The sequence below is a fragment of the Miniopterus natalensis genome, chromosome 14 (assembly GCF_054644295.1).
Source record: "Miniopterus natalensis isolate mMinNat1 chromosome 14, mMinNat1.hap1, whole genome shotgun sequence".
In the NCBI taxonomy this organism is placed as follows: Eukaryota; Metazoa; Chordata; class Mammalia; order Chiroptera; family Miniopteridae; genus Miniopterus; species Miniopterus natalensis.
The window spans coordinates 48,196,247-48,210,005 of record NC_142094.1 but is presented as its reverse complement, the minus strand read 5'-3'; the positions used below and the strand labels follow the sequence as shown (position 1 = coordinate 48,210,005).

Genomic DNA, 13,759 nt, shown 5'->3' with positions numbered 1-13,759 from the left:
CTAGCAGCCTTTTCCTGCCACAAGTCTGTTTTATAACTAGTTTAACTGGGAAAAAACTACATGCGTATGGGAAGAAGGGTAAGCCGTAAAAAAAAGTAATCAGTGAGAACATTCGGCTTCCACCCCAAATCTCCAGGTAGGTTTGGGTGTCCCTTCAGAAGTAACCCAATATATACTATTAGAAACACGCACGCCTAACGCGCATTTCTTTTCAAATATACACGGAAGTAATCACACCGTTTGTCACTCGAGAGTGTGACCTGGAGAGTGCTCCTTATCGAGCGAGACTGACCGATACAGTTCACTTAAACCACGTAGGTTCTAACAAAATTGATTTTTAAACCAATCTCCAACAGGTTCTGCCACAATTAGTTTTTTGTTGTTACTGCTAAGGTTTTTGTTATTATAAGAAGCGGTGGTTCTCAGACTTGAGGGGACATGGCTTCACCCGGAGGGCTCGTTGAAACAGGCTGCGGAACCCGTCCCAGTTTCCGATGCACTCGTGGGGGGGGTGTGGAAAACTCGCATCTGTAAATACACTACCAGGCGGCGTGGACGCTGCCGGTAAGGGGGCCGCACTTTGAGAACCAACTACTAGCGCGAACGCTGCATTAAACCCCGTTACTCCCACCTCCCGGCACTGCTGGCCTAAGCGGGTACGCGCGAGTACGCCCCGGGCCCCTCAGGAATGGCTCGACAACACCCAGTCCCAACGGACCCCCACGACTCCCCCACTCCCGGCCGGAACTGGGAAGACGACCTGCGCTGGGCGCCCGGCGCAGCCCAGCGACGCCATTTCCTTTCGACGAAAGCCCGCCCACTCCGTGTGTTCCTAACGCGAGTTCAGGCGGTCGGTCCAGTGGGCGCTACGAGTCACGTGATTCGAGCGGCGTCTCGCGATGGTTTTTAACTCTCGCGAAACTTCACTCGCCTCTGTCTTTTCCTCCTCCCAGTGCCCGGCTTTCGTCCCCTCCCCCCCTCACCGCCGACCGAGTTCTTTTCAGACGAGTCGCCTTGTTGTCGCCGGGGAGATTTTTCTTGCTGCTGCTGCCGCCGCCGTCGCTGTTGCCGCCGCCACCCCTGGGCTCATTTGCCCGGACCCCTTCCCGCCGCCCCGCCCCTAACCCCACACAAGGTAACAAACCCGGTGAGGAAGGAAGTAAGGCCTCGCCGGGCCGGGGCCCCTCCCGAGGCGAAGGAGGCCCGAGGCCGAGCAGCCGGCCGCGCTGGAGAGGCCCGGGCGCCGGCCACAGTGTTAGGAGCCCGGGCCTCCCCTCCCGCCCACAGTTGAGCCCTGACCGGGCCCGGCCGGGGTGCGGGCCTCGGCCGTGGCCGGAAACCCGGCCGCCCCGGGGAACCCGTCGGGTGGGGTTGGGACGTGGGAGGCCTCTGAAGGACAACCTCGGCCGTTCCGGGCGGAGCCTGTTTGGGAGTGTGGGGTCCCGGCGCCGCGGGCCCGCTCGGTTTCCCTGGGAGCTGATGTTTGAATTTCAAGGTCTGAAATAACCGGCTAAGTTGTGGCGGGCTCCGAGGTCGCGGTGGTGGGAGGAGAGCAGCCCGGCTCTCTCACCCTCTCGGAGCCCTTCCAGATCCCAGGCTGTCGTTGGACGGGAACTGAGGCGGAGAGGGGTCCTCTGAAACCCCGTGTGTTTGCCTATAAATCGTATCTTATTTTCGGGAGAGGAAGAAGGGTTTGGTGAAGGGCACGTTCCTTAGAATGCCTCAATGGGGGAGGGTCTGGGCTGTTTCTTTTACTGACGGATGTACACCGCGCTGTTTGAGTGACTGGGCGAAAGATTTCTGCTCGGAGAAAAGCTTCTAAGTGTAGTTATTTGTGTAGTTAATCCAAACGCCATCAGTATTTGGTTTTGGAAGTATTTTTTAGTGCTTATAAATATTTTTTTAGAAGTCTGCTCTCTTCCAACAGATACAGTGGTGTGTGTGTTTTTTTTGGGGGGGGGTGGAATGAAGATATAACAACCCTTTTAAATGACCCCAACACGGTGCTGTCCTTATTACAGGAGTTTAAAGAAAATTAGAAATTATTTTTTTCCTCTTAGCAACTTTTCTCTGAACTAAGAGTAGAGGTGATGGTCATAAACTAAGCTGCAATGAATTACAATGAGTTGGGAGCAAAATTGGTAAGGTTATTTCAGGCAGACAGGGAATTAAATGTTTTTTTTAAGTTCAGTTTTCATGGCCTTCCTCTTTTCCCCCTCCAGATGTCAGAGGATCTAGCAAAACAGCTGGCAAGCTACAAAGCTCAACTCCAGCAAGTTGAAGCTGCACTGTCTGGAAATGGAGAAAATGAAGATTTGCTAAAATTAAAGAAAGATTTACAAGTAAGTATGAGGGGACACTTACAGTTACATTGTTCAAAAAGAGTAGTTCTGTGTTTTTCAAGTGATTTATTGCTTAGAATCTTTAGATGTCCAAAGCTCCCCTTGGAGGTGGTGTTTACCCCCTCCCTTTGTGTATATTTGCATAGGTTTGTAGATGTAGGGTTGTTTTCCTCAGTTTGCATACACGAGTGAAACGTCCTTTGTTATGTAAATCTTGTATGCTCTTATAATGAAAAAAAAAAAGTCGATTTTAGAAGTCCGTCAGACTTGCTAGAGAAGAGATGCATACTGCTGTACAGTGGAACATGTTTTTACATTTAAAGGCCTGGCAAAGGAAATGTAGTTCAAAAAGTAACTAAAATTAAAGGAGAAAAATGAAACCTGATTAAGATTCTTTTTAATGCCACAGGATTCTTTGTGTGTGTTTGTGTGTGTCAAAGCTAGCAGGTAACACCTTGTATTGAAAACACATTATAAAAGTATCTAAAAGATACTTGTTTTCTGCATAAATGTTACATAATATTTGAACTTAAGGGTAGGTTTTACAGTGTAGTTGTTGACACTTGAAGTTAAATTGCATCTATGTGAAAGGAATATCGTTTTGTTTGTCATGTGTATGACACCCGCTTTTAAAGACCTACCTGCACTGGGCAGGGACATTTCAAGACAAAGTCATAGTAGTAAAATATCTGTTATTTCTCAGAACACTTGGTTGATTAATAAAAACTTCACGTGTAAGATTTGTAAATATACATGACTTTTCATCTTAACAAATTTGAGAACTTAAAATTTTGAACCTGATGTTTTGGAAAGTTTTAAAAGGTGTTTTGATTAGATGGTCTTTATTGATTCAGTTCAGAACTTGAATCATCTTTGTCTTAAGTAATCCTTTCCTTCTCTTTATCATCTTTTGCCCGTCAAAGTTATTAATATTTTAAGGATATTAGAACTGCAAACAAATAAAAATTATCTTACGTAGAGTCCAGATTCAGGATTCTGAAAGAGCTTATCTGGGCATAATAAAGATGTAGAATATTTTCAGGTTCAAATTCTAGATTTAGGATAAACTCATGAAGTTGTGATGGTGTGTTATTTTTAAAAACACAGAAAACAGGACCCTTTTTCAATATATAGAAGTCAGGGCAATATATATCAGGGTGCAAATCAATAAGGAAGAGATGCCTGGGGAGCAATTTTTCCCACTCTCAGGCCAACTTTCTTGCCTCAGAGATCCTGGCATGCCCCATCATCTTTTTCCAGTTTAAAAGCAGTCCTTTTTTTCTTTGAAGAAAATGAAACATTGTGTGCAGTGTTGTGTGTATTGGCCTCCTGGGAATTGGGAGAAAGGGTCCATGTGGAGCTGGTCCAAGGGAAGTTGGGAGTGAAAGTTGAAACAGCATGATTGTGTGGTCTTTTTAATATTTCTAGAATTGTTAGAGCCTGGGCAGAATCTCCTTATAATGACCTGATCTGTAGTGGAAGTACTGTAGGGAGAGAGACCAGTTGTGGTAGGCCTTATAGTAAGCATGTAAATGGCTTACTTACTTAGGATTCAGTTAATAATGCCCTGGGGGTCGTTTATCTATAAAACAATCTTTTCCATAACCATTTGGGACTGCACTGTACAATAGAACTTTCTGTAATGATGGAAATGTTCTACATCTGCTGTGCAGTACTGTAGTCACTAGGCACATGTGACTATTGAATATTTGAAATATGGCTAGGGTGGCTGAAAATATGAATTTTTAATTTTCTTAAACAGCCCCATATGACTACCTTATTTGATGGCATAGATTTAGAAGCTTAAGTTTTAGCACTTTAGGTAGTAATAATACAGAATATTTTTCCTGACCAAACTTAATCAGTTTCTTTTTCTCTTAATATACCATGAAAAAAAATAATCATTTTGGTTACTAGATTTAGGTCTGTTTTGAACTAAAAACTACTGAAAGATGGAAGGCATTATAAAATTCTGGAAAGTGTTTGGATATCTGCTTCTACCTAGTAATTGTCTCCATTGACTACAGTTGCAGCTTCTATTTAGCATGGGTTTAAAGTTATTTACTTTTTTCTTCTCTGCTTTCTAGGATACACCTCAGGTCATTGATATTTAATATTGCCTTTTATGTTTGCTGAAAAGTCTGTTCAGACTGACTGACTTTGTGGCCTCCTTTGTTTTCTTGTGTTCTTCTCATGGGATGTCCTTATTCTGGTTAAGAATTTGTTTGCTCTTTCATTTATGACAAATACTCTTTCTGCATTTTTTCAATGACTTCCATTTTGCCAGTAAGGCTTCCATTTTTATCTCTTTATATACTGTCTTTCCTATAGAATAAAGTTACTCAGCAGGCAGCAGATTGATCTACTGAAGTTCTAATTGCCTTTTTTCACTTAAAAAAAGTGGGTATAGTAAAATCCAGGCTAGCTAGCTGACTAGCTCCCCAGGCAGTCTATGATAATCACAAAAATAGTCAATTTATTAAGCTGTTTTGCTGAATAAAACTGGTTCTAAAGGAGGCAGGGGTCAAGTCACTTGTCTCATATATTACAGTGGCTCTCTGCATCCCCGAAACGCCTTCCTTCAGTAAGCAGAGTGCTTGAGTGCATCCCCTTTGACCTGCTGATATGTAGATCACAACATCTGATGCTTCCTGGAATTGCCGATTACTGTAACTGCTGCCCATCTGTCAATGAAGGAGCAGTTTCAGAACTCAGACTTGGGGGAGGAAAAGTAATTAATGGTATGTACCTTTAAGAACCCCCTCATACATAAAATAGTTTCTCTACTACTTTGGTCCATATGCACATGTGAAGGAAAAAATTCTGAAGGGTCTTCATAGTTTGTTGGGCGGGGTATGTAAAATATGGCAAAGTAAAAGGACAACTAGGGCTAGATGCTGTGGATTTTTTTAAAAAGTCATTTCAGTGCAGGGCTCTGAAAATTCTTCATAATGTGTATAGCTTTTCAGGACCCTTTACTTTGGTGAAAATGTATTTCCTTATGAAAACAGAGTAGGAAGGTATTCTATCCTAAGAGCAGTAGAGTTCTAAATCTGCAACCTACAAATGTAGACTTCATGTTAGTGCTTTAGTAGGTAAATGATCCCTAGTTAGATGGAATTATTTAATGATAGAGGTTGTATGGGCTCTTGAGTCAGGCTTATATTAGATTACATTCCTGGCCCTAAAAGTGGTTTATTAAAAACAAGACTGGATAATTTTTACTCTCCTTTGTATAGTACATGATACATTTATTTGGAAGTTCTTTGCTTTATTAGCAAAGGTTCATCTAATTAAAAGGTATTTGAATGGCTACTTGGCACCTAATAAAACTGCATTAAAGATACTGTGCTGAATTTTTAACTCAAATCTGTGTTTTCTATTTTTTTTTATTCACAAAATTTTTTAATTCACAAAACAGACCTTTCTCCAAGAACTTAACATTCCCTCCTTTTTAAGGCTCAAATACTAGTTTTTCAGAAACAGCCAGGAAGATTTAGAATCTTAGGCAAGAGGTAATATTTAACTTTTCTTGGCTACTGAACCAGTACTACTATTTATAAAACCTCAGTGGGAGCCAGAAGAAACTCAGTACAGAGTTTAACTTGGTAATTTTTCTCCCCAAATATATAATGTGATGTTTTAAGACATTTTGTATACAGTAGTGGGGGAAATTTAAGAATTTATGCGGATTCTTAAATCAGATAAGATGATGCATAACATGGGTCATCATTAGAGTAAAACTCTAGCAGATAGGTAGCAAATCTATCTATACTATTAAGTTTTCTAACCAGCCCTACCAAATACCTTCGAAGGAAGCCAAAAAGTATAAGCCTGAATTACAAAAAATATTTGCCACACAGAAAGATATTGATTGCCTGTGTGTGTTAACATTTACTTTTTTCCCTTTAAATGAAGCTATGTTAATGTGCTTAACATTAAGGTATTGGGATTTTTTTCAATCTAACCTGGTAACTTGCTTACCCAGATGAGGTAAGCTTTATAATAAACAAATAGGAAGACTAATGGCTTTTTATATATGCCTACCGAATTTTAGTAGAAATATGTATGAACAGAAACATTTTCATTACTACAGTAATAAGGCTGCTTCATTATTTTGTGGTTATGGGTGTGTGGGGGGCATGCTGGCTAGGCAGTTAAGAGTACTGTGATGCCCTATAAAATAGTACAGTTATATGAAAACACATAACGATGGTATGAGATAAAAGTGACCTTGAATCTAGCTCAGTCCTTCATAATTGACTATTTCTCATCTTGACAGAGGTCTGTTCAGCTAAAATTGACAGAAATAATGCATGGTATAAGCTCAAGTCTACCCTATTTCTATTAGTTTTTGAGGTTAAGTTGAAAGGCATCTGTCTGGGTTTAAATCCCAGCTCCACCACCCACTGTATATTGGATCTCAATTTCTACATGGGGATAATCACAGTACCTACATCATAATATTGTTAGGAACTGCAAATAAATGTGTAGAGTACTTAAGTGCTATGTGGTGAGAGAGCTGTCGTCATCAAAAAATGAAAGAACTTGCTGAAAATAGGTGACAATGTGAGTTATAAAAATAATGTTACGGTTTTTGTTTTTCCTTTTTAGGAAGTTATAGAACTAACCAAAGACCTTCTGTCAACTCAACCTTCAGAAACTCTTGCAAGTTCAGACTGTTTTGCTTCTACTCAGCCCACTCATTCATGGAAAGTAGGGGACAAGTGTATGGCAATCTGGAGTGAAGATGGACAGTAAGTGTAGAAAAAAACTAACTATAACATGAAATAATAAAGTACAATGGTAAGATGTTTTTATTCAGTTTGAAGTACCCTATTTTAATCTTTCTATATAGCCTATGTAGTTAATAGGTCCAATTTGTTTCTTGGATAGTTACCTTTAATACAGTTTAGTGTTTAGCTTTGGATTAAGTTTTGGGGCAGAAGAATGGCTAGGATCCTAGAGGGAAAAAACTTAAAAGCAGAGGAAAATTAATAGAATTCTTCTTTCCTCAAATTGAAAATTGATTTGGCTGTCTTAGATGTCTATGAAGTACATACACTGAAATTATTCTTACAAGAAATATCTTTTCTCAAAGAGATTGACTAAAGTACATTTAGTAAACATGTAAGAGACTTTCCTGACAAATACTGACTAGGACTTCCTTTTAGGATAACAGATGGCTAACTCCACTCTTGCATTATCTTTGCCAAAGGGCCATTTGATTACAGAACTTTGATTTTAGACGCATGTAATAGTTGAATCACTGCAGTATAAGTCTTGTAGGCTGAGTACTAAACCTTTACTCACCTGCTTACAGCCATGATATCTTTACAGGTGTTACGAAGCGGAGATTGAGGAGATAGATGAAGAAAATGGCACCGCTGCAATCACCTTTGCTGGCTATGGCAATGCTGAAGTGACTCCACTGTTGAACCTCAAGCCTGTAGAAGAAGGAAGGAAGGCAAAGGAGGACAGTGGCAGCAAACCCATGTCCAAGTAAGTGACCTTTTGGCGTTTTAAGTGTGATCGTCCCCATTTGGGTATTTGAGGTGGTCTGCAGAATCTGTGCAGGCTAGTTTAGGGTAAGAAGGTTATAATACTATCATCCTCTGTATTTGTATGCCTAGGTAAGGTTAGAACATTTGGGTTCCCATTTAGGCATTTAATAAATATTTATTAAGTGGATACGATGTATACTATCACTAACCCAAATGCTTCACAACAATGAAGATGACCATCTGGGGCCTTGTCCTGACTGAGTTTATAGTCTAGACAACAAAGTACATAATTAAAGAACTTTAATAATAAAGTATAGAACTTATGAAGGAAACGTAATGGGTACTTTAAGGGAACAAAGAAAAAGTACCTAAGCTGTACTTAGTCTTAGAGCAAATTTCTTCCGAGAAAATGACATTGAAACTTGAGAGATCTGAAAATAAAAGGAGTTAGCCAGCTAATGCACTAGAAGGTATGACTTTGAGCAACCTGCTTATTGTCTGTTTCCTCGTGTAAAACAGGGACAATAGTATCTGCATTATGGGGTTGTGAATTTTAAATGATAGTATTAATGTAGCATGTAGCATTATGCTTGACATGTAGTAAGAGCTTAGTAAATGTTTACTTTTAAAAAGGACAGTAAGGTTACAACATAGAGGTAACCAAGAAATTCCTGTGGTAAAAACTTGAGGCTTGAGGGTGGGTGAGTTGATAGACGTGGTTAGACAGGATCATAACTTGAAAGCACTGATGCGTTGCTGATGCATTTGAAGTAGAGGAGATACAGTGTGATCAAATTTGAGCTTTCCAATGATCACTGGCAGCAGAGAGAAGGCTGCTGCTGTTGTGATCCAGGTGTAGGTGGTGGCCTGAACCCACGTAGTACAGTGAAGATGTGAAGTATACAGTTTGACAGGTATTTAAGAGGCAGAATTAATATTTTGGTTAACTTCTGCATGTTTGCTACAATTTGCTCTCTCGGATTTGTCAGAGAGTTTTCAAAACTTAAGTTGCGACATAAATATATTTGAATTTAAGAAAATTGTCATCTATTAAAGTGACATTTGATTTAAGCATTCCAATAAGAAAATCAGATTGTAGAACAACATAACATCTCTATTAGTTTTTGATGTCTCTGTAAAAAGCTGCATTTAGCTTCCTAGTGGTAATTATATGAAACAAAGGAGCCTCGCTCTTACTGCCTGTTTTAATCCCCTCTTTCTTCCTCCTTTCTTGGTGAGAAGTCACTGTTAACTGAGAACTTACTGTGAGAACTTTAGGCTTGTTTTTGAAAAACTCCAGTTTTTGTGTTAAGAATAGTTACCTCTGATTTCCCTTTGTGGTATGCTCTTCCAATCTAAATGAAATAGAGTTTCGTATTCATCTAATCTCTTCAGACACTTTTTCCAAATGCAGCATATTACAATTGTTAACGGTCCCTTTAGAAATTGATAGGTTTAGACGTTTGTTGACACTCATCTTATTCCTAAAACAACTGGTAAAAGCTATGTAAACATCAAATAAAAAGTCACAGGTGAAATGTTTGACTTAAATGGATAATAGATTACTGTTACATTTGAAAGTTTTCAAGGATGCTATATATTTCAAATAACATTCAGTAGTAGCACTAGGTGATTGGCATTAATGGTATTCCTGGGAAAAGACTGTCAGTTTATTAGTTTTTCTTTTTTTTTTTTTTTTGCACTGCTAAATATCCCCAAGGAAATCATCTTTTAAATCTTAAGAGTTGACATTTAGTTGTTATATCCACACAGAAAAGAAATGATTGCCCAGCAGCGTGAATACAAAAAGAAGAAAGCTTTGAAAAAAGCACAAAGAATAAAAGAACTTGAGCAGGAGAGAGAGGACCAGAAAGTGAAATGGCAACAGTTCAACAACAGGGCCTATTCTAAAAACAAAAAAGGCCAGGTTAGTAAATCCTTGTATCACACTTCGTAAATTTGAAAAGTGCAACTGTCATTAAAGTAACAGTAAAATGAAAAAGGAGGTATACATTTTTAAAAATAAATAGCTGGATCTTAAATTTAGAATCCTCTTCAATCTTCAGTTTGGCTTATTGAAAAAAATTTTCATTAGCCACTATCTCTGCAATTAGCAGCACTATGAATGAGTGTTTATATCAGGAATTATAAAAGATCTAGGTTTTTTCCTTCTGTAAACTAACGTTTGAAAATTTTATCACTTAGAAGGGAATGTTGTATTGAACCACACTTGCTTTGTTAACATGCCTTATGCTGGATATCACTGGTAGATTTTATTTAATAGAACGCTCAGGTTCCCTTGATGTACTTTTCCTTCTAAGTGTATTCGGTAACTTTTGTTTCCAAAGCTAATCAAGAACGGTTTCTGTTTCATTTCCCCTAGGTAAAGAGGAGTATTTTTGCTTCACCTGAGAGTGTAACTGGCAAAGTTGGAGTAGGAACTTGTGGAATTGCTGACAAACCTATGACACAGTATCAAGATACCTCTAAATATAATGTCAGGCATTTGATGCCTCAATAATCAGAAAAACTGTTGGATTTCATCTCTGCAGGGCTTTACATTTACCTTTTTATCCTTATATTTTTCTAAAGGTAAATTATTTGTTAGATGAGTAAGGAAGATACCATTGTCGTCATTGTTTGCCTTCAATAGAATGAAACTTGAAGAAATTGCTTTGATAACTGCTATTCATTTAACTTGCTTCATTACTACACCAGTTTCCTCAAAGTTTGTTGGGTAAAGCAACTTTTCTAGATAGATGGCTGCTTAAATAAAGCACTTAAAAGATGAATTGTCGATCTTCTAATATCAGGCCCATACTTTTTGTAAAGTTCTAACCTGGAACTTTGAGAACCTTTGAACTTCCCACATATTCTAGCAATTCACTGGAGCATCAAGGCAAAACCCCAAACTTCTAGAGATCTTTTAAATTTTTTTCTTTATCTTCCACTTAAACTTAGTTGTTGGCCAGTTAAGCCTAAAAATAGGTTAATTTATAAATGACAAAGGCCATTTTGAGGTTTTTCCTTCAATAACTTGTTTCCTAAGCCTGTTAGGCCATCTCTAAAATGTATCCAGCTGTTACTTTCATTGAGTTTTAGTTTTATGTAAGAAACCATGTTTTAGGACCAGCTACCTTTTCTAATGTTTTGGGGGTTTTTTTTGGTTTTTTTTTTTTTGTACGTTTGCTTTTTTCCTGTTGGTTTTTCACTTATGGTAGTGGTACCATTTTTTTTGGATGTGAAATGTTTATATGAGAAAACAAAAAGCTGATGTATAGCCCTGTATACAGTGTAGATACTATTTTTGTAAAAAAACAAAAAAAAAAGGCTAAATTAATGAACAAGAGTACTGAATGTTTCATCATTAAAAATTTGCTGTATTTCTTGTGCATTAATCTGACCATAATTTCCTTGTATATTATGTTCATGTAGCTGAGTTTGTAATTTTTTGTTAACTAGATCAAGTTGTCAGCATTTGCTGGTGTAAGTAAACATAGTTATCCTGCGTTGAGTTTAAGCCAAGTATATGCATAGAAAAGTGTCTTCCTGTTAATGGAAGACGGTGATTTTTTGGATGTGTTAATTTCAGTTTTTGTATGTTTAATTTTTATTAAATAAAGTGTTTTTAAAATCTCCAGGGTGTGTTATCAGAAAGGCAAAGTCTTAGCTGCCAGCATTGATAATGATTAAGCCTCACTGTACTTGCATACATCATTTCCGCAGAAGAGAATAAGTATAAAGATTTCGATAAATCCTTATGTACTCCCCTTCCATTAGACATAAGAAATTCAATTCTAAAGGGCAAACCAATTTTATTTTAAGGACTTGTGCTTTGTAGAGTTGTCTGTAAATTTTTGGTGTAAGGGGAAAATTTTTTATTTCATGAGTTTTAAATTTTTTGGTAAAGTCAAACTTTTAGGAGGATAGTGGTGAGAGGTGTAATTTTTCACCTTGCCCTTCCCACCTCCCAACCCAGGATATTAGTTTCCACCTTTAATTTTTGACCACTGGGTAGAGAGCACGTAGGATAGAAAGGTGAAATATTTTTTTAAGTATGAGGTACAAATTACAGTAGAAAAAGGGCCACTTAGCTTGAAAAACTTATAAATTATACAAATGCTCTTGTTACTGGTTGTAATGTACTAATCAACAGTATCCTTGAAGGCCTGCAATGGAACCCTTTGAATTAAAAGCACAGGACAGACATTTGGTATAATTGAGTAACCACACCAAATGGTTTTTGGTGAGATTACCTTGGCATGTTTGTCACTTACCTGGTGTTTGTGTAGGCAAGACTCGTGTTGAGGTTTGTGCCTTGTTTGACCATATGGGCCTTCCTTTCTGCACATTAATTTTTCTGAAGGGCTTTGCAGTAGGAGGAGAGAGAAGGAGTAAAGGTGACCATATTCTATAAAACATATTTTTTTAAGTAGACGTATATAGCATGAGATCAGGAGCCCTTGTCAAAGACAGCTGTGGCTCTGAAAAGTCCTAAGTGTCAGGATGGCGGCAGTGTCTCTAGACTGAACTGAAAGTTAGGACGCTTGAGGAGTTACCTGTCTTGTGTCATGTTAAAGCTGAGAAGATGCTTAATGAAAAGCATCTCATGATACCAGTAGCATCTTACAAATGATGGTGGTGAAGCTCTCAATATTCTGAAACCAAATATAAATTGGTCTTATGAAGCTTTGTTATAAAATTTGCTGTACAGTTTCCTGTTAAGAAGGACTTGACAAGCTCAGTAACTGACAGATTGTGTCCTTAGTCATTTAGGGCCCCCAAGTAGCTATGGTTGCATGCATCTTTTCAAAACTTGACATTTGACTTTGTTATTGAACAGTTCAAGAAAAAGACAGTCCTAACACCCCAAAAATAAGCAAACAAAATTTAAAATTTTAATATTAGTCACAGATAACATGCTTTTTAAATAACATGTAGAAAGACCATATTAGAAGAGCAAAGACTCAAGCCAGACTGCTATTACCTGTGTGTATAATTCCTCTTTCCTTCAGTTTTCAGCTGTAGAATGAGAATAATTCCTGTTTGATTAAGTTGTAAGGATGAGTAAGTTCATATGTATAAAGTGCTTAGTACAGTACCCAGCATATGGTAAGCACTATAGAAGTGTTTGCTGTTACTGTGCAGAGTGGTAATGGTGAATATCTGATCTTTTTTCCTTAATTTGAACAATAATTCATATTAAAATGCATAATGCCCATTGCTTACAACTTGTGGCCCCTAATTATAAACATACTACTGACATGTCAAATTACCAAACTTAAAAGAAGTACATCCTAATAAAGGTTAAAAATTTTATATTAGAATATATTAGGGCATGTTTCTTAATGGGAAGGGGGTACAGGTTATATAAAATCATCCCTAATGCTCGTTTAAAATTAAAGAGAGATTCCTGGGTCCCTTGGCCCATCTAGGCCAAGGTAGATCTGTCACTCTACAGGTGATTCTGATGCGCATCCCTGGCTCAGAATCATGTTTTTGAGTAAATACAGAGGTGGGCAAAGTAGGTTTACTGTGCCATTGTGACATGCTTTTGAGTTAATAAAGCTATATCATAACTTGCATGTCTTTTACCATATAAACTATAACCCTACTTTTGCCCACCCCATATAAAAGCAGTTTGATTTGCAAAATGAAGGAAAAATTACCTTAATAAATGGCAGTTTTCTTAGCCCAATTATGAAGACTAGGCATCAAACTACAATGAAATACATACATTTATTATAACAACTCGGTTTTAAAAAATACTTTTTTCACACAAGGGTGTCCAATGTGTACGTATTTCCATTACAATGCAGTTTTAATGCTGAGTGTGCCTGCCTTTAATATAGCAAAGGAAAACTCTCAGATAACAAAAGAAATATCATAGTTTTGTAGTATATGTCTGTAGAT

The 13,759-nt window shown here is 38.2% G+C and overlaps 1 protein-coding gene across 2 annotated transcripts; it reads left to right on the top strand.

The window, feature by feature from the left end:
* The first annotated feature begins 2,222 nt into the window (after positions 1-2,222).
* SMNDC1 (survival motor neuron domain containing 1) lies at positions 2,223-11,484 on the top strand. 2 transcript variants are annotated; one of them, XM_016212125.2, is made up of 5 exons: positions 2,223-2,342; positions 6,957-7,099; positions 7,683-7,844; positions 9,620-9,773; positions 10,230-11,484. In XM_016212125.2, the coding sequence occupies exons 1-5, from the start codon at positions 2,223-2,225 to the stop codon at positions 10,365-10,367; spliced, it is 717 nt and encodes a 238-aa protein (XP_016067611.2). In that variant the 3' UTR covers positions 10,368-11,484. The 2 variants fall into 2 exon arrangements, with proteins under 2 accessions (XP_016067611.2, XP_087680065.1); XM_087823939.1 differs by lacking the exon at positions 2,223-2,342 and adding an exon at positions 4,995-5,083.
* Positions 11,485-13,759: the final 2,275 nt, after the last annotated feature.

Coding starts and splice junctions, on each gene's coding strand:
- SMNDC1 (XM_016212125.2), top strand. CDS start 2,223: ATGTCAGAGGATCTAGCAAAACAGCTGGCAAGCTACAAAGCTCAACTC. Junction 7,100..7,682: donor ATCTGGAGTGAAGATGGACA/GTAAGTGTAGAA, acceptor ATATCTTTACAG/GTGTTACGAAGCGGAGATTG. Junction 7,845..9,619: donor GGCAGCAAACCCATGTCCAA/GTAAGTGACCTT, acceptor ATATCCACACAG/AAAAGAAATGATTGCCCAGC.